At 37.0% G+C, this 20362-nt stretch overlaps 1 protein-coding gene across 1 annotated transcript; it reads left to right on the top strand.

Moving 5' to 3' along the window:
* Positions 1-13: 13 nt before the first annotated feature.
* WDR82 (WD repeat domain 82) lies at positions 14-19562 on the top strand. The gene is made up of 9 exons (XM_070937058.1): positions 14-436; positions 5988-6085; positions 10134-10200; positions 10408-10507; positions 11981-12097; positions 12968-13123; positions 14631-14700; positions 14919-15061; positions 17353-19562. Exons 1-9 carry the CDS (start codon positions 276-278, stop codon positions 17380-17382), a joined length of 942 nt encoding a protein of 313 aa, XP_070793159.1. The 5' UTR covers positions 14-275; the 3' UTR covers positions 17383-19562.
* Positions 19563-20362: the final 800 nt, after the last annotated feature.

Genomic DNA, 20362 nt, shown 5'->3' with positions numbered 1-20362 from the left:
GTCTCCCCGCCGCCCTTAAAGCCGCAAAATGGCGGACACAATGAGCCGGAATTGCCGCCCCCGCCTCCTCCTTCCCGCAGCCTGAGTGGAATCCGCCCGTGGGCAAAATCGCTTCGCTCCTTCGCCGGCTCGGCTTTCTTTTCCCGCCTTTCCCGTCCCCACTCCCCCGCCGCAGGCTTAGTCCTGCCCGACCGACTCCGCTTCACCTCTCAGCCTTGTCCGGCGCGCAGGCCCCGCTGGCTCCCTTTCCCCGTGACGGAGGCGGCGGAGGCGGCATGAAGCTGACGGACAACGTGCTGCGGAGCTTCCGCGTGGCCAAGGTGTTCCGCGAGAACTCGGACAAGATCAACTGCTTCGATTTCAGCCCCAATGGCGAGACCGTCATCTCCAGCAGCGACGACGACTCCATCGTGCTCTACGACTGCCAGGAGGGAAAGTGAGTGGCGGGGTGGGTGGGTGTGTGTGGGGGGGGGGAAGGATGCGAGGAGTTCTTCGCGGGAAAAAAGAGGCCATGTACAGCAGGCCTTTGTGGATTGAGGAAGGCGGGACGTGGATCCCGAAGCAGAGAAGCGGCTTTTCTTTCCATCCATCCAAAGCCCAAGGCCACAAAGAGCGGCTCCTTTGAGCTTTTAAACGGTGTGTGTGTGGGGGGGGGGGGGGGGTTGGAAGCAGTGGGGAGGGGAGAGAGAGAGACGTTGCTTTTTTAGGTGGATGCTCAGGTGCATCTCTGAGGCTTTGCGTTGCAGGGACAAGGTCTGAAAGTAGAAGAAACCAGGGACTATTATTATTATTATTATTATTATTATTATTATTATTATTATTATTATTATTATTATCTCGCTCTGGAAAAAGATGTGCTTATAAGCCTTAAGTTAAACATACCCTTTTTAAACTCTTTTTTTTAAAAAAATTTATTATAAGCTGAAGACAAAAAAAAAACCCAAAAAGAAGACGATAACAAAACAAAATCACATACATAAAACTAGGGTTGATTCAACCCCCATATACATAGAGTTCCTAAGTAACATCGCATACCATCATACTACATCTTCGATTAAATTTTCCACATTGCATCTTACACTTGTTAATCTTCTTGCATCTTGTATTACCGTATATATATATTTAGCTTAGTATCAACAAATCTATGCTATATGCTTTCCTAACATCTACCTCATGGCATTTTTGCTTCTATCCATTTGGACCATTTATCCCAGCTTTGATTGAAAGTTGATTCTTGTCTATCTTTAAGAGTATATGTTAATCTATCATATTCTGCACACCACAAAATTTTTTTTAATAATCATCTGTTCCGATGGTACTTCTTTCCCTTTCCAAAATTACGTGTATGCAATTCTAGCCGCAGTGGTAATATGTATAAAAAGGTGCCAGTCTATTTTTCTTATTCCCCCAGGATTTATTCCTAATAAGTAGACCTCTGGTCTCAGTTGAAATACTCTGGTTTCTCTTCAGATCGTATAAATCTTTCGCCTTTTACCCTTCTTAAACTCTTGTTCATGTTCATATTCCGCTAAATTGGAATTTTAGTCATTCTAACCCAGAATGTATATTTTTAAATATATGAAAGGCACCTCCGTTTAAAACTCCTGTCCATCATTAGGAGGGTGCTGACTTTCAATTTTTGTAGCGGCTTTCATTGAGTCTTTCGGTTGTGTAGACTTGTAAATAATTAGAATGGTATAAAGTATCAATGAGTCTCCTGTGGCAGCATCCCAAAAGCTCTTAAATCTAGGTCAGGACTGTCCTCTTAAATTTCTCACCATTGCAAGGAGTGTTATTTATTTTGTATTTGTATGTAAACTGCCCAGAGTCACTTAGTAAAATGGGCAGTGTGTGCATTTGGTAATCAAACGTAGGCTGTGTCGGACAGTATTATACTGGTGGGGAACTTAGGTTACAGTTTGCAAGAATATTTATAGATATACTGTGAATAGTTTGAGACACTATTCAAAAACATATTCACCTTAGGGTTAATAGTGAAGTATGAAGTGGGCTTAACTATGAGAGATGCTTGGTGCTCTCTGAGCTTGGTTATTTTCTTGCAGAAATTTCATTATCCAAAATACTGTAGGTAACATCATTGGTGCTAGTAAGGAATGGGGTTTGCTCTCAGTTTATATGCTAGTCTAGTGGCTTGCCCTATCAGTGTTACTGGGAGTGATCTTGGTGATTATTCTTTTGGGATGTTTATTGTTAGCTTGCTTGACAGTTCCTTGATTGGGGTATTGTTTACTTCTTGACTGCAGGTCTGGTATTAATCTTGGTATTAATCTATGCTCATCTGGGTGTTGGTTATTGGTGAGGTTGTGTTCTGGTCTTTATGTTTCCTTTTTCGTTTGTCTCTTTTGAAAGGTATGTAGATGTTGTTTATTTCTATGTGCCTGTTGATGGCCGATTTGTCAGGAGAGCCAGGCTTCCAGGAACTCAAGTTGGTCTAGGATGGATGTCAGCAACCCGTGGCTTCAGAGCCGCATGTGGCTCTTTCGTCCCCCTGCTGTGGCTCCCTGTCAGCTGAACCCACCACTGACTGGCCGCGCCACTTGCCCTTGCCTCCCAGTCACTCCTCGCCTGCCCTGAGGAAGTAAGGGTGACAGTGGGGTATGGAGACTCGCTCCATATTCCAGAGTGGGAGCGAAGCACCCCTGCACTTGTTGGGTTTCACAGGCACTTCTTCCAGCCCTTGTTGGTGCTGTGTGCACCTCGTTCACTCAGGGAGATGCATGACTTGCTCTCTGCCCCAAGACACTGGTCCAGCCTGGCTGTGGTCGCTGCTTTCACCACCTCCATAGTCTGCCCGCTGCTTTCGCAGCACAGTTAAATTTAGCATGCTTCACAATGGGGGAGATGGTGTCCCCTCCTCCTCATGAAGCCCGTTATGACACGGAGCGTTAGCTGCAGCCGGGCCAGGCCAGTGTCTCGGGGTGGAGAGCTTTTCAGGCCAGGCGAGGAGTGACTAGGAGGGGAGGGCGAGAGGCGGGGCCAGCCGGTGGTGGGTTCAGCCGACAGGGAGCTTATAGCAGGGGGACGAAAAGCTTCATTTATCTGGGAACTTGAAATGACTCTTGATTTAAATCATATAGTAAAAAGCACCCCAAAAAAGAAGAAAGAACAACAGTAAAAAAAAAAAAAAAACAACCCTCACCTGTTTTTGGAAATGGTTCAAGAGGGAACACACACACACACACACACACACGCACACGAGAGAGAGAGAGAGAGAGAGAGAGAGAGAGAGAGAGAGAGAGAAAGAGAAAGAATGAGAGACAGAGGGAGAGAGAAAGAGAGAGATGACAGAGAGAAAGAGACAAGGAGTGAGAGAGAGAGACAGAGAGAGAGAGATACATGTTTCCCCACAGAAAAGAAAGCACCGGGAGCCACAAAACCTGGGTAGGCGTGGCTGGGGGGAGTCATGTGACTGGGTGAGAGTGAGTGATATCGAGTTGGCCATGCCCACCCAGGTTTTGTGGCTCCCAGTGTTTTCTTTTCTGTGGGAAACAGGTCCAAATGGCTCTTTGAGTGTTTAAGGTTGCAGACTCCTGGTCTAGGATGGTCACAGTTTCCCAGTTGAAACTGTGGTTAAGTCTGTTCATAGGTTGTGAAATGATCAGGGTGGATAAAAATCAATGATTTTTTTTTAAAAAAATAAAAAAATCAGATTTTTTTGATTTAAATCGGATTTTTTTGAGTTTTATCGAATTTATTTTAATAAACTTTTGGGGTAAAAATCTATCATAAGATAGTTTTCTGTTTAAGATACATAAATAATTTAGTTTATTCAGCATGAAATGGAGCTTAGTTATGTAGCATGAGGCTGTATATTCTGCAACACTGGGACTATCGGTGAGTCAACAGTGGGTCAAAGGAGTAGCAGAGATGACAGTTTCTCTTTAAAAATTATGATTTAAATCGAGTTGATTTAAATCAAGCCTTTTTACTAGTGATTTAAATCATGATTTAAATTGTGATTTAAATCAACTCGATTTAAATCAAATCCACCCTGGAAATGATGGAGTTCTCATTGTGTCTCATGGATGCGTTCTGCTAGTCTTTTGGTATCCTAGTTTGGGTAAGGAAATATCTGCAAGAAAACAGCCATGCTCAGAAAGCACCAAGAACTCATTTCACCTCTGAGCTACAAATATTTTCCTTTATGACCTTAGCTAATTTAGTAATCACACCAGGCAATTATTTGCTAACTGACCATACTTTCACTGCTATGAACCAATAGAAATGAAATTGTAGCTGTAATTACTTCAAGAACTGCGCTATATTTATTTTTCTGTATAGCTGGGACTCAATGATGGGGATCATTATTGCAAATGCAGTTTCATATTAGTGGATTTTAATGAAGTGGATAGTGAAGTTGGAGATAGATATTGTCTGTTTTTTTATAATTAGGCATAGAGTTTACATTTGCTGTAAACTATCAGTGTTATCTTGTCCCAAATCCAAAACCTTATCTGTCAGCAAAGTATTTGACCTTCACGCTTGCCAGGCATTTTTCAATTTTTGAGCATGAGGCTGAACTTCTCACTTCCTTAAGTAAGAATAAGCAAATTTGTTAAATCTTCAAACTTATAATGAATTGCTAATTCTTATTTAGATAGGTACTGTATCGTCTCAAGTAAATGTTATTGATAATTAGTTTGAATGCAGTTTAACATATAAAACAAAAAGGAGACCGGTTGAATATCAGGGAAAATATCCAGAAATCCTTTGTTGGTTAACTTTCAAGATTTCATGACCCTTTTATTAACTTAGATGGCTTAAAATCTAAAATAATGGTAGTGGTAGGATGTGATTTTTGTTTTTTCTGCACCAGCTTATACTCTTAAATGGGGTTTTGGATAGCTTGCAGAGAAATGATGTGTTTTTGACTTTTCAGCCAAGAAAAATAGCTTTACTTCAGCTACTTTTCTGGTAACAGGAACAAATATTCTTGCCAGGCACTAAAATCCACACAGCTCCTATCACTTTGACCTTCCAAAAAGCTTTAAAGAATTGGCTTTTCTCCCAAGCATTGGGATGGAGTAAGGCTGGAGCCCAGTGATTCTGACTGTTTATGTATAAGGGAGCGCTGCTTAGAGCGCCAGAAGTTGTTTTATGGATGCTGGTTTTCATTGCTTCTTTTATGTTTTTATTGCTGTTGGAGTGAGTTGCCCACAGTTATTGCTGTTCGGACAAGCAGGCATATGCCTCATAAATACATAAATATCATCTTAGAACTGAAACCTTGTGCAAACATAGTATCAATACTAACCACATTGTTAACCCTCTCCTTTGTCACTGTTAAAATTGCATCCTGTTTTATTTATTTATGTTTCATATTTCTAAACTGCTCATCTCTCTCAAAGAGGAGCTTTTTTGCTGTGCGCCAGTCTAGGGAGCAACATAGATTATAATTCAATAATAGTATTACCAATATGTTTAGAAATAAAATACAATTAGTCCTGGATTTTATTTCAAATTTAAAAGTTTAGTTAAATGTTATCATTAAAGTGACCAGCATTTTCCAAGTTAGACTATATCAAAGAGCTTGTTATAGTTCCCTAAATATTTGGGTTAAAAAGAGGGGTGCTTCCAGCTCTTCTTCTAATTTGTGGAAAGCTAATCATAAAAAACAACAGACTATTCTTTCATTTTGTGTCTGTAGCACCTCCATGCCTTGCAAGGTATTACATCTAGACTTACATGAAAGGACTAAATTTAAATTATAAATTTAAATCACCATTTATAACCTTCCGAGCCAGGTTCCAACAACAAAGTCAATGGGGAAACGCCAGATTCATTTAATGACCACATGCTTCACTTCAAAACTGCACTGACAAAAAAAGCCATAAATGGGGCAAAACTCATTTAACAACTGCCTTGATTAGCAATGGAAATTTGGGGCTCAATTATGGTCATTAAGTCAAGGACTACCTGTATGGCAAAATGGAATTTCTCTATAATATTTTTTTCCCCCTTGGCAGGCCCAAGAGAACACTTTATAGTAAAAAATATGGAGTTGATCTCATCAGATACACTCATGCTGCCAACACGGTTGTATACAGTTCCAATAAAATAGATGGTAAGTGAGCCATTCTTCCTGATATTGCCTATGCATATTGGATGTTTTAACACTTTAATAAGTATTGAAGATTTAAGAAGACTGATTTTGATTGAAATTAATAGTGTATTCATTGAAGCTGTTACTTGATAATGTAATGTTTCTTAATTTCAAATCCTAATTTTAAAGCACTGTTTAAGGTAGTTTCCTGATCAGCTTTGAGTCAGAAGTAAACCAGAATGAAGTGCAAGCATACACTAGCAATTTAATATCAGTTAAAAAGAAGTTTCTCTATTCTTTGAACAATTAACAAACTTTTTGTCAAGGAATAAATTGTACATTTAATGGGATGGCTTTTATTGCTTTAACTTGCAAACAAGAGAAACAGGCTACTTCTCTTTCCTGCTTCATCCAGACCATTAGATGACAGTAAATTATATACTTTATTGGAAGAGTGCATATCAGTAACAATGCAAATCATTGTCCTTTATCAAAGCAAACAAATATCCTCTTAAGCATATCAATCCCCATAGACTCGCTTATCCATTTAAGCAACAGTTTTTCACTTATTTTTATCCTTTCAAAATTTCCCTTAAAAAGCTTTGGGTTTCTGCAAGTTCTTTTTGCCTAATTCAGCAATTTCTTCATTTACTCTGGAGTCCTTGTATACCTTTCATAGCAACAATAAACAACACGCAAATGTCATTAAGGCCTAAAATCCTTTACATGTTTCTGTAAAGTCTGAAGTAGCACAAAGTAAAAATTTTAACTTGAAAATCTCTGCATTTTGAAAATTTACATCTAGTTGGCATGTCTTTTTCTTGCAGGGCCTCCTTTTCATATGTTTCCTCCTGATTCTTTGGTAACAACTAGTTTTCCATATGTTTTGCTTTTTCTAATTCCTTCACAGACAGCAGTTTTTACTTTTGGTTCATTGCTATCCTCAACTAATAAAATATTTGTTGGATTATTATTATTGAACAAATTTGTATTCTGCTACAATCATAAAACTGAGTGGCTTACAAACTACAGGGAGTTATAAAATAAACATAGGTCAATTGAACCCAGACCTAATTCATAACTTCAGGGCCCAAAGACCCTCTAGGAAAAAGAACCTCATTTTTTTTCAGAAAGTGGACAATGTTGGAGATGGAAAAATCTCTATGTAGAGGTCTTTCCAGAGGGCCAGTCCCATCATGGAAAAACAAAACTTCTGGGTTTTTTCCCCTAACTTACCCCAAATAGGAGACAAACAGCTGCTTCTGGCATGATTTGAAGTGCTGAAACCAACTCTAGTGAGGAAACGCAGTCCTGCAAGTAACTACCATGTTTTCCCAAAAATAAGACCCTGTCTTATATTTTTTTGACTCCTGAAATAAGCGCTTGGCCTTATTGCCATGTGCTCAAAAGCCCGATTGGGCTTATTATCAGGGGATGTCTTATTTTGGGGAAAACAGGGTAGGTGTCAAGGAATAAATGGCTTTATAGGTAAAAACTAGCACTTTAAATTGTACCTGGAAGCTAATTGGAAACCAGTTAGAGACCTAAAAAAAAACAGGTATACGGTAGTGGCCAAAATTGTGGAAACCTTTTAGGAAAAGTGTATTTTCTAAAACTAGCTAATAACACCACCTTTTTTTGGAGTAGTACCATAAAATTTATATATCAGTGGAAAGATAATTCAATCAAGAATGTAATGCAATAACTTTTATGAAGGATTTGCTATTAGAATAGCAATTACAAGCTGTTATAAAGAAGAAAAGAGAAACACATAGAAAAAACGAGATATACAAAAATTATCACGTCAGTTAATACTTAGTTGGGTAACCTTTAGCATGAATTACGGCCTTACAATGTCTTTCCATGGAGTGAACCAAGTCCTTTAGTTCTGCAGCTGTTATAATGTGAAACCAAGATTGAATGATTGCTTCTATTAACTGGGTTTTATTGCTGGATCAACATTATTTAATGTTTTAAAAATTAAAAGCTTTAATAAAATATAGATTTATATAGTTCTAGCCCAGTAACCAGGCCATGTTAATGACAGAGAAATTTCTGACCAGCAAGTCGGTCCCAGAGCACACTGTAGATGTATCATATCTAATATATCACATTAGCAGTGAATGTGTATTGATGATGCCATATGGCTATTGGATGGAACATTTTAATGCATCTTTGTATGTAACTCATTTTTGTGCTTAATCTACATTATTTACTCTATGTTACTATTACTTTCCTGTTTGTATCACAAATTTATGAGACTGAGAAGCAAGGTCCAATCTGGCTCCGTCCCGGGACCCAAGGTTTTGTCTTCTGAGCTTTTGGACTTTTGCTGGAGCCCATCTTCAGGGAACTTCTCTCTAGAGAGATGTTTCCTGAAGATGGGCTCCAGCAAAAGTTCAGAAGATTAAAATTCTGGTTCGGGTGACCAACCAAAATTGGATCATGCAACATTATCCCTGGACACATATATTCGCCTTCTTTCACTGGGAATTAATTTCATATGCTGTAAAATGATACAGGTGGAATAATCCTGATCATATTATTTCTTTGCTTTCCAAATGCTTGATGTTAAAAAAAAGTATTTGAGAAGAGCTGTTATGTTATGTTATGTTATGTTATGTTATGTTATGTTATGTTATGTTATGTTATGTTATGTTATGTTATGTTATGTTATGTTATGTTATGTTATGTTAATCACTGTATTTAATACATAGTAATGGAAATATTTTGGCCATTTTTCTTGTGAGAAAGCATACAGAAGAGACACAGATAAATTAATTTTCTTTTTTCCTGCTAGAAATTAGTGTGTCTGAATTATACCTTGAATGTGAACCAAGTCTACTCTAATACCATCCTTTATGAAGAATTCTTGATTTTTTAGCTTTTCTTCTGCTTACTGCACATTGCCTGGTTCCAGGCTGAGGTAGTAGTTTGTACAGTTTGAGGGTCTATGATACCACCCGGTACAGGAGATAACTGTACAGGCCACTGCCTTGCCTGGGGCAGAGCTTTACGACTACAAGAAGAGATTTCCTGCCCATGTTTGTTTGGTGCCAGGTAACAGTTGTTCTCTGGAAAGCACCAGTTTGTCTCAAATGCTTGTATATGTTGCAGATTTTCTTGTAGCTCTTTTGTTTGTGGAGAGTCGGCTCTTCAAACTTTTAGGTCTAATCTTGTTCATTCATGTTTCTCTGTAAAACTATGCCTTGGAATAAATGCTTGCTGATTCATCGGAAAATCCTGAAGCAGATTATTTCCACGAAACAGAAAAACTGCAGAAATATGAGCCTGCAGGCATAAATTGATATCATTTAGTTTATCTTTGAAGAAAGGAAAATTGATTTATTATCCTATAGGGAAAGTATACTTAATCTGTTGTACCAGCTGACTTACATATACTTTGAGACTTGATCACCTACTGGTAATTTTTTTTTTAAGAAAGTCCTATAATTTAGCAACCTTCCAATGCATTCAACCTATATTTAATAATCATCTAAATTTAAATCAGTTAAGAAATGGTGCAATAAAATATTACACATTATTTTTTATTTCATATTCATGGTTTATAAATGCTACTAAATTATTTCCTTTTACATTGTTTATCTGCTTTATATTATAAGGTGTAATCAGTGTTTCATATACACATTTTTATAGCAATTACTGAGCTAGAAATGAATTCTGGTTCTGTATCTGTGGATATAGAAATAATGTATCTTTTTGAGCCAGATTCTTACAGAAAGTTACACTTCGTGACCGTATTGTTTACACCCACAATAGCTGATTGGTTTTACATGCCATGATTTATTTTCACTGTGATTTTATATGTGTTTAGTTCATATAAAATACCAAACCATATACCTGAATTCATACATAGCACTAAATCTTTGTATGCATGGGTGAACTAGAAACTGTGTTCATGGCTGAATGTGTATGAACTTAAACACGGTAGTTAATTCCATTATTAAAATGTGAGATGTGCAATATTAACAAAAGTCTTACTCTAATAAGCAAGCTGCATTAGAAAGTACTTGTATATAATGTTTGCCTTGTTGATGTTTCCATACAGATACTATCAGATACCTTTCTCTTCATGACAATAAATACATTAGATACTTTCCAGGACATAGCAAGAGGTAAGATGAGTAGAATATAGCATATAATTGTATATTGCTTTAGCTATAGGAAGAATTAAACACGTAAGAGTCATAACTAATCCACAATAGATTTTGTTCTGTTTTTACTTACATTGCCTAAATTTTCACCTTTTTTTGAAGAATAAAATATATATGGCATATGATGCAGACTGCTTTGGCTATATTATTTTTTTCTCTTCATTTCAGAGTTGTTGCTTTATCTATGTCTCCAGTGGATGATACCTTTATATCTGGCTCACTTGATAAGACTATCAGACTTTGGGATCTTCGGTCACCAAATTGTCAGGTAAACTTCTAAAAGTCCACATGAAGTATGTTAATGTATTTCAAGTGTTGTGTAGATTGTAGATTACAGACTTTATTTCCAGTGTAGTAATAGATATAAACAATAGATACACACACACACACACACCTCAAGCCTAAGTCTCGCTTATTGAAAAGTGCACTTTCTCTTAGGTGATTATTAAGAAAAACAAATAGTTTTGAATAATTATAATAGTAATAGCAAAAATTAAAAGGATTCAAACCAAAATTAGTAACAATGTCCAAAGTAAAGTGTAAAGTAACAATTAATGGCTGGAGGAAAAAGGGAGGGGCTACCAAAATATCAATTGATCTATTCTTTTTAATTGTTTTTTTCAAATAAGAGCCTTGATAGTACAAGGGTTTAGTGCACCCTGTTATTAACACAGCTGCCTGCAATTTCTGCTGGTTCGAATCTCTCCAAGGCTCAAGGTTGACTCAGCCTTCCATCCTTTCTAAGGTAGGTGAAATGAGGACCCAGTTTGTGGGGGCAATAAGCTGACTTTGTATAAAAATATACAAAAGAATGAAGGCTATTGCTTAAAGCATTGTAAGCCGCCCTGAGTCTCCGGAGAAGGGCGGCATATAAATCAAATTAAAAAAAAAAAAATTCCTTCAAATACACAAATATGCGTGTGTATTTATGTTTGTACTTTTGACTTTTTTGCCTGAATTTTTTAATTACTTAATAAAAAAGAAGCCCAAACATTTCAGTACATTTCTAGATCACATCCTTTTAACAAAAAGCAGTATTTCAGAAATGATTATTTTGCATTTCTGTTAGAGATGCTATCACTTTATTTAAATAGATTACTGTATTTTGATAAAAAGCAGTTTGAGAATTAATATAGATCCACCATGGATGCTTCTAACAAATCATGGCTTTAATTAATCATTGTTATTATTTAAATTTGCACCCTGCCCAACTCCCAATGACTCCGGGCAGCCCACAAGTACAACTATTCAAAACAAAATAAAAAATACAGCGAGAGACAAAAATAAAATATGACAAGGATGACAAGTACCTAATAGAAATGAAAGTGACACAAACCTATACAACTCAAAGACTCAGGTGTACAGCACGGTGTTCAAATTCCTTTGAAACACCAATAGGTGGGATCAGTCAATCAGATTTTGGGAGAAAGCTCATTCTAGAGGACATGTGCTGCAGCAGAGAAATGCTGCTTCCAGAGTCCCAGTAGCTCATATTGCTTAATAGTCAAAGGAACTTGGAGATTGAATAAGCCAAGCAACTAACTATGGAAGACAGACAGTCCCTGAAGTAATTTGGCCCAACACCAAAAATGGCTTTATAGATCAATGCCTTGAGGAAAACAGGCAACTAGTGCAGCTCACAAAGGTGTGTGTGTGTTACTTACAACATTTATATAGTTGCTCATCTTATATTGAATTCTGGATGGATATATATGTGTGTGTGTGTGTATTCAAAATCTAGGGTCTGATGCATCCACAAGGAAAACCTGTATGCTCATTTGATCCAGAGGGGCTGATTTTTGCAGCTGGGGTCAATTCCGAAATGGTGAAACTTTATGATCTTCGCTCCTTTGATAAGGTAAATAATATGTAATGTTTAAATGCATTTTGAATATGGCATCTTTTCTGAGGTGAAATTCCTAGGATTGTAGATTTAATATTCTGTTGTGGCTCCGTTACCTGAGCCTGAGCCTGTGTTATCGGCAGGAGAGGACTCCAAGAGTGAAGGAGAGGAGTTGGCAAGGCCTCCCTCTCCAGGACCCTCCTCTTTGGCAATGCCTTCGGTCTCCTCCGAAAGTCAAGAGATAGGCCCGGGTCCAAGCACATCCATGCAGCCACAGGTGGACAGTAATGAGGAAGATGAGTCTTGGCTGGACCCTCGGCAGCGTCGCAGAGATAAGCGCGCGCAGCAGAAGAAGAGGCGTGCCAGGGATTAGGCTGAGTCACTGGACCACACTCCACAGGGTATTAAAAGAGGGTGTGGTGGCCGGTTCAGCTCTGTGACAAGCAAAAAACGGATATCGGATGACCTTTGTATTTACTGGACTTAGTTGATTATTATGTATTGGCTTTGTTCCCGGACGAAGGGAGAAACTCCCCCCTCGTGAGTAAAGAATACCTGGCAGCCAGCCACTGAGTTGCTGCCAATTCTGATACTGGATAAACTGTTGTCGGCTGAGTTCTTTAACTGTTGCCTGTCTGTGGGGGTGCGTGTGTGAGACGGGGACAGAACATATTCAGACATATAAAAGCAAAACATTAAACTCAGGATTTCTAGGAATTGAAGCAGAAATAATTTTCAGGTATCCTTGGCAAGTTCTGTGGCCTAAGAAAATGAAAATTCTTCCCAAGTCAGACACAGTCTGCCTAGTAAGGTATTCTTTGCAAAATGGTATGAACATCTGGAATAGTTTTGCTGCATGCCAACATCTGTCTTTCTTTTTTGAAGGGTCCATTTGCTACCTTTAATATGCAATATGACCGAACCTGTGAGTGGACTGGCCTGAAGTTCAGCAATGATGGAAAACTTGTTCTTATTTCAACTAATGGAGGGATCATACGGCTCATTGATGCCTTTAAAGGAGCAGTTCTTCATACATTTACAGTGAGGGACATTTCTATATCTCCACATATGGTCTTCGTTTTGGGGGTTCTTTAAAATTAAGACAAAATTTATGGAATATTGAGTTAGCATTGCAGTTGAAGACACTTTTGTAGCTGAAAATAAGGATACTTAATTCATCAGGTTATTTTTGCTGACCCCTTTTTATTAAGTGAATAAAACTTAAGTGAATTTATTGAGGTTTGATGGTGCATCCCTTATGTAAAACTGAATCATTAAGCTGGAATATCTGAGAGTAACTTCTTAATTGAAAGAGATCTACTAGAATAAAGAGATGAAAAGATAATTAATAAAGTAAAAAGCACTTTATAAAATCACGCTTTAGATTATATTTTAGCATCCTCCCATCCTCTTATACTCTTTTCAACCCATGGAGTTAAAAAATAAATTATTCTAAATTTCACAACCATTTATAGCTACAAGTATATATTCTCATTAATCATGACAAGAAGAAAAAGCTCCTGTTCTGTGGCTGATTCTGGATTTTTAAATAGTCCAGAGATAGTAACAATTTTTCCACTCTTCGATTTTTAAATTTTCCTGGGGGAAATTATAGATGATGTCCTTGTAATGCTGTTCAGATTTTTTTCCCATCAATTAAGGCTTAATTTGAGAGGTAGTTTGGCATAGTAGTTAAGGCACTTGGCCTAAAAATAGAATGTGAGTTCTAGGCCTCCCTTAGACATCAAAGCCAGCTGGATGACTTTGGGCCAGTCATTGCCTCTCTCATCCAGCCCACCTCACAGGACTGTTGTTGTGGAAAAATAGGAGGCAATAGGAATGCTTGCTGCCCTCAGTTGATCAATACAGGAAAATGGGCAATATAAAATGGTGATGATGACCTTCTGAGTGATGTCTTTTTCATTCTGTTTTCAGCCATAATCTCGTACACAAACTTTTCATAGATCCAGATCTTTCCAAGACTAATCCTAAATTTGGATTAACGGGATAGCAATTGATTTTACTAAATGTGCTTGATATTGTACATCACCTTTGTGAGGGAGATGGGCAGTTAAGAAATATTTTGTGACTATTTTGTACTGGCTTTTGAAGAATTAAATCTTCTAGAATAGGAGTGGATAACCTTGTGATAGCATAGATGCATGTAGTATTTTAAGGAAAAAAAGTGTTGTTGAATTATTGAATGGGCAGAGCGTGGTTTTCTCCTTCACTGGTAGTGGGCATTTTCCTTGGAGTAAACCTTTTTAAAAGCTTTCAGCAGACTTTTTATCTGTTTCTCTCCTGAAATGGCAAGGACAATGGTTGGAAGGGGTTTCATGGGCACACTGACATTGCAAATCATTTTTTGTTTGAATTAGCTTTAACTTTTCTGTTATATTTTATGGTCACAATCTCACTGTTTTTTGTTATTGTTGTTCAGACGCTAAATTGTGTCCGACTCCATGGTCCATAGTACGGTAGGCCAACCTGTCCTCTACTGTCTCTTCAGAGTTTGCTCAAATTAATATTCATCTTATTCTTTTTACAGGGATATAATAATAGCAAAGCTGTCACATTGGAAGCTTCATTCACTCCAGATTCTCAGTTTATAATGATTGGTAAGAGAGTTATATTTCCTATGTATATATCAGTGCAGCACCAATTATATAAAATAATTTCAGGGTCACTTCCATAAAGCATCCAAGTGGTTTGTATCTTTTGGGGAGGATTTTTTTATATGGTGCTTCATTTTTGCTACAATGTGTTATTTATTGCTATTTACTTGAGTTGCTTGATGAATTAGTCCTGATTCCGTTGATTTTGGTTAAAACTGCAGGATCAGAGGATGGGAAGATTCATGTCTGGAACGGAGAGACTGGAATGAAGGTAGCAGTGCTTGATGGGAAACACACAGGACCCATTACCTGTTTGCAATTCAACCCCAAGTTTATGACATTTGCCAGTGCATGCTCCAATATGGTAAGGAAACCTAAGTTGATTCAAATTTCTGAACAACTCAAGTCCTTCTGGATTGAGGGGACCTTGGTGTTTTCTGAGTTTGGTTGTTTTCTTGCAGATGTTTCATTACCCAACATCTGAAAGAAAACAACCAAGCTCAGAGAGCACCAAGGACCCCTCTTTTCAGACTTGACCTACAAATATTCTTTTATTGGTACGTTCAGGATTGATTGTACTTAAATTAAAAAGATCAAGAGATTATTATCAATAATATATCACTTTTCTTTGTAATTCTTGTTAATTCTCTACATTATTTTGAAATTTTGAGACCATATTATTAATGATCTCACAAAATGACTACCATGGGGAGCTTGCCTATTTGTAAAAAAAGGCTTCCAAATTGAAAACAATGCAACAAAAACTTCCAGAGCAGGTATAGTTATTTCCAAAATATCTTTTTACCAGGAAGCAATCAGATGCATTTGTTTTCCACTAGTCTGTACACTCTTTGGCATGAGGCATCTAAGAGACAAGATAGTAATCATCAAATATCTGAAATAATGCTGAAGAAGGAATGGGTTTACTCTATATTGACCCAGAAGGAAGGACCAGAACCAACAGGTTAAAACTAAAAGAACTGTGGGTAAGCTAAATGACAGGAAGGACTTTCTGATTGCACAACATGTTAGCCAGTGGAACAAGCGAACACATAATATGGTGAGATCTCCTTTGCTCAAGGTTTTCTGTACAAAGTTGGTCAGAACCTCTAGCAGATCTGCGCTGGACAAGGGTTGGAATAGATGACCTCTAATGTCATGTACCTTATAATTCCATGGGTTATAACGGTATGGACAACCATGAGATAGTAGTGGAAAAGTGTAGAAAACTAGTCAGCATCCATTTTTGGCAACCCAGATATACTGCCCGTATTCCACTTAATATCCCTAATCTTTTTTTCTAGGCAGACAGGGACATTTTCAAACAAAGCCACTGGGCTGCAGTCATTTTTATTTTCTGAAAATTCCTGTTAGGCTGGTTGAAGTCATTACTGCAACTAGAACGTGGATCTGGAGAAGTGGCAAAGTGGTGCTCATGGGATATCATTCTGCTACTTTGTTTTATATACATTACTAAAATGCCGTTTCTCCGATATTTAAAAAAGAAGCAATACTATAGCTCCATTTTTCTCATTGTCACAAATGAACGTGTTATTTCTGTAAGGAAGACACACACACATATACACACGAGTCATACACAGGTTAGACAATAGACAATTATTTTTGTATACTTGGATGACACTCTGGGTAGGTAGAAAAATGTTTATTTTTCTATTTAAATAAATATTTTAAAAGAGTGATAAAACATACTCCAGATGATGACTATTCAGGTGGTAGAGCCTTCCTTTAGTATTATTTAAAAGCCCTGGTATATGGAAGGGTATCATTTTAAGAATCCCATTGGCCTATGCCAGTCAAGTAATGTGGATTGGAATAGTTGAAATAGAAAATGTTTGGTGCTCAGATTGATTTAAATAAACACCATGCGTTTTTATCCTACATATATGCATTTCGGTTTCTGTGCTATAACAAATTGGTATACTGAATTTGATTTTTTTTTAGTTCTCCCAACACTTATTTAATAAAAACCAAAATAATTTATTTTAAAATACATTTGAGTTGTATTAATGGATCACATTCAAAATGTAATAGTGGTGTTGATGATAAAGATACTGCTATACACACAGACACACACACACACACACACACATAACATTCTTCTAGCCTGTTTTTCCTCTGCCAAAAAGTTGCTTACAAATATACATTTACGAATACTCTTCGTTACTGAACTAGTCATGGTTGAAAAATGTGTAGGTACATTGTTTCAATCTTGTAGTATCACATTAAATCAATCACATTGTAGTATCAGAAAAGTCAGTGTTAAAGACAGTCAGTGTTACCTGGGAACATATGAAGATTCTGACAAAGTAAAAACTGTATCACAGTTTAGAAACTGAATTTCTAAAGGGCCATGAATGCTGGTTGCCCACCGCTGTACACTCCTCCAGCCCTTCCTGCAGGAAGTACTAGCAACCTGAGTTACCTCTCTGATGCTACTTCCCTATTAGTGATGGAGTACAAAAATATTGTCTCTGCACAGCTGCTGCATAATCATTTGGATAGCTGTTAAATAAAGGGCTTAGGTGGCCATCACAATATAGCCAGGATTGCCTGCTGATGCAGTAGGTTAGTTTTTGGCATTGTTTTAAGACAAACCTTCTTGAACATTAACATTATCCTCTGTTTTTTATTCAGGCCTTTTGGTTGCCAACTATAGATGACTAATCTGAATTCATCGCATCCAGTGGACAGTTTCCATACTGTATTGAAAGCAATGCAGTATTTATAAAGACAATAGTGAAAGTATTGGAATTGGGTCAGTTGGAGATGAATATTCCCATCAAGCACATTCTGCATGTATCTCCTTTTGTCAAGCTCTTTCCTGCATCTCCTACAAAGGATTTCTTCACGTGGCTATACAGTTCCTGCTTTGAACATCTCTTCCAACATCAAATTGAAGCAGAACTATTACAGCTGAAATCAAATAGCAACTTTGCTTTGGAGTACATTCGGAAAGAATTTTGCCAGTCCTTTGTCTTTGGAGCTGACTTGTAAACTCCTGGGATTTTGGATTTGGTTAAAAGTATACTTTCTAACATATTCTGCCCCATTTGAAATATCAGCAGTAACCATGCTGTGTACTCTTGTGCTATATAGATACCTTTGTGCCATACACACACACACACACACTTATACAGAGAGATCAATTGCTAGGGGGACATTGTTAAAGATGTTTAGCCTTAAGTGCTCCAACAGGTTCTGAATCTTTAGGAAACCATACTGATCCTCTTTGTCATGGGCAGCTTCTGACATGAACAGATAATTGGGTGTTTGGGTAGAATGCCAAGCAATACAGAAGTCTCAGCTGGACTGGATGGAAATGCACTTCCTGTATCTCTTTCTTCAGTGTATCTTTGCAGATTTTTATAAATAACAGGGAAAGGGAGGAGAATGTGAAAGGGTCCCTTGTTTTTTTACTAGCAGGTATTAAAAAATAGTAATATTGGACCAACATAGTATTCTGGAATGAGTGTTAGTGTACTTCTCTTTCTAGGAGCATTCCAAGTTTCTATTCTTCCAAGTACAAACTTACATTCCACTCTTCACAATGCAAGTAGTACAACTCCTCCCTCTGCCTACACAGGGGATCGCCATTCATTAAGCACTGAGATATTCTGTACGTGGAAATTAGTCTTTTTCATTAGTGGGTTGGATGAAATTGTATAATTACCAGCTGATCTCAATTTTTATTTCTGCTGATAATTATACAATTTCATCCAAGCCGGTTTTTATTCCCTGCAGTAGAATGAAGGGCCCCGTTTTAACTTTCTCTAAGCATCCTTTCCAAGCAGCAGAAAATTTAAATTCATGTTTTTAACTTCCTAAGATTTTAATTTTATAATACTGATGCTGCATTTCCTATACATGTTAATGGTGGTGTATCAGCTACCATAATCATCTTCACCTGATAACAGTCTGTATACTTAAAAACCTGAATTTCATAGAAACATAATTTCAATGCTTCATGCTCTAGTTTTCTTAATATTAAGATGCTGCTGCCTTTTCCATCCGTCAGAACATTTGGATAATATCAGCACTCTTCTTTAGTACATTTGGCTTTGCTCAGAAGTGTTCATATTCTATGGAGATGTTTGCATTATTGGTATTGTACTAAACCCTCCATGGAGTTGAGAGGCATGAGTCAGCCTGAGCAATATAATCAGGGAAGTTTGTTTTGGTGAATAAAAGAAGGGAATATCCTAGCTGACATTAAGTTGACTGTTGGATTCGTATTTAAACTGGGTTTTGTGTTTATGCTCAACAATTTATATCCCACAGTAAGATTTTTTCCTTAGTCAGCTAGCATCTAATAATACAGATAACTCCAGTTTAGGGAATTACTGTAGATACATCAATGTTCTACCTCTTGGCTTGTTTGTGAAAGATTTTGCAGGCCAATGAGCAGCAATTTTAGGACACAGGGCAGGATTGTTGTTTGCGGTGCCCTTTGCAACAATTAATTGCACAATACACTAAATTATATGTTCTTTTTTTATGGCCAGTTTTTACTAGATATCATTTAATCAACTTTAGACCTGTTTGTAATTTTAGCATCATTTCTTCAGTAACACAAATCAATAGAAATGTCTTTTTAAGAAATGAATACACTTTTAAATACACTGCCCTTGACCTAGAACTGGTTTTCATTTAACTGAGTAAAAGTTAATTTTTTACTGGGAATTGATTGTGGGATTTTTTTTTCTTTAGAAATGTTATCATTTGTAATCTGATTTCTTACATTATGCATTCTAATAACATACTGCATTTTTACATCTGTATTTGCATCTTGAATATTTTTTATAAATATTTCCAGTCAAGAATAAATTACAGTATTAGGTATGACAGGACTGCTCTCCTGTATAAATTGTTTTTTTTTTAATTCCTTTTTAATTTCATCTCTAAGCACATCCTTAAAATACATTGGTTGGCTATTTTATTACTATTTTAAAAGCATAAATAAAATCTGAAGCAACTCAAGATAGTAAGATAAATATGTAATTGCACCCAGTCTGTTTTCATATAATTGAAACCCTTTGGACATTGAAAATGCAATGTCATATTTTGACTAGCTTATGTATTTCCTTCTGCCTTAAATGTTTTTGGACAAAATGCCACTTTTTGTTTTTTTTTAAATGTCAATTTAGTATTAAGGGATTTAGCTAATATACTGCCCAATTCCTCAAATATTCCGTGAAGAAAGTATAGTGTAATTCTCTCTGAAGATTGCTCTAGTGATCCTCTCCTCCCTCTGCTGTTTTGCCACTTTTCTGGTGGTTGCCATTGTAATATTGTAATCCAAAAGTGAAAGTGTCTCCGTTGCAAGGGAGAAAGTAAAAGGAAAGCTTATCTCTTTTTTCCCATTTTATCTTCCAGTGCCCTTTCCAATTTGTTCAAAAGCACTTTCACAAAATAATCAAATAGCTTATCTTAAATTTTCTTACATTAGTTCCATGTTATGCTTTTTACAAAGTTTTTAAAAACTTTTTTCCCTTTTGTAATTCAGAACGATTGATTCACCAAGTTGAATTCTCTTATCCTGCTCTCCAAAAATACCTCTATAAATGTAACTTAATTACATCCAAAAGTGTTTAAGAAATTATTGCATCAGTTATGAGCTTGATTGAAATCCTTCTATTCCCAGCCA

This window comes from Pituophis catenifer, unplaced genomic scaffold, assembly GCF_029215685.1.
Source record: "Pituophis catenifer annectens isolate HBS135680 unplaced genomic scaffold, rPitCat1.0.hap2 SCAF_2, whole genome shotgun sequence".
In the NCBI taxonomy this organism is placed as follows: domain Eukaryota; kingdom Metazoa; phylum Chordata; class Lepidosauria; order Squamata; family Colubridae; genus Pituophis; species Pituophis catenifer.
The sequence above is the reverse complement of the archived record's forward strand: the minus strand, read 5'-3'. Positions and strand labels throughout refer to the sequence as shown.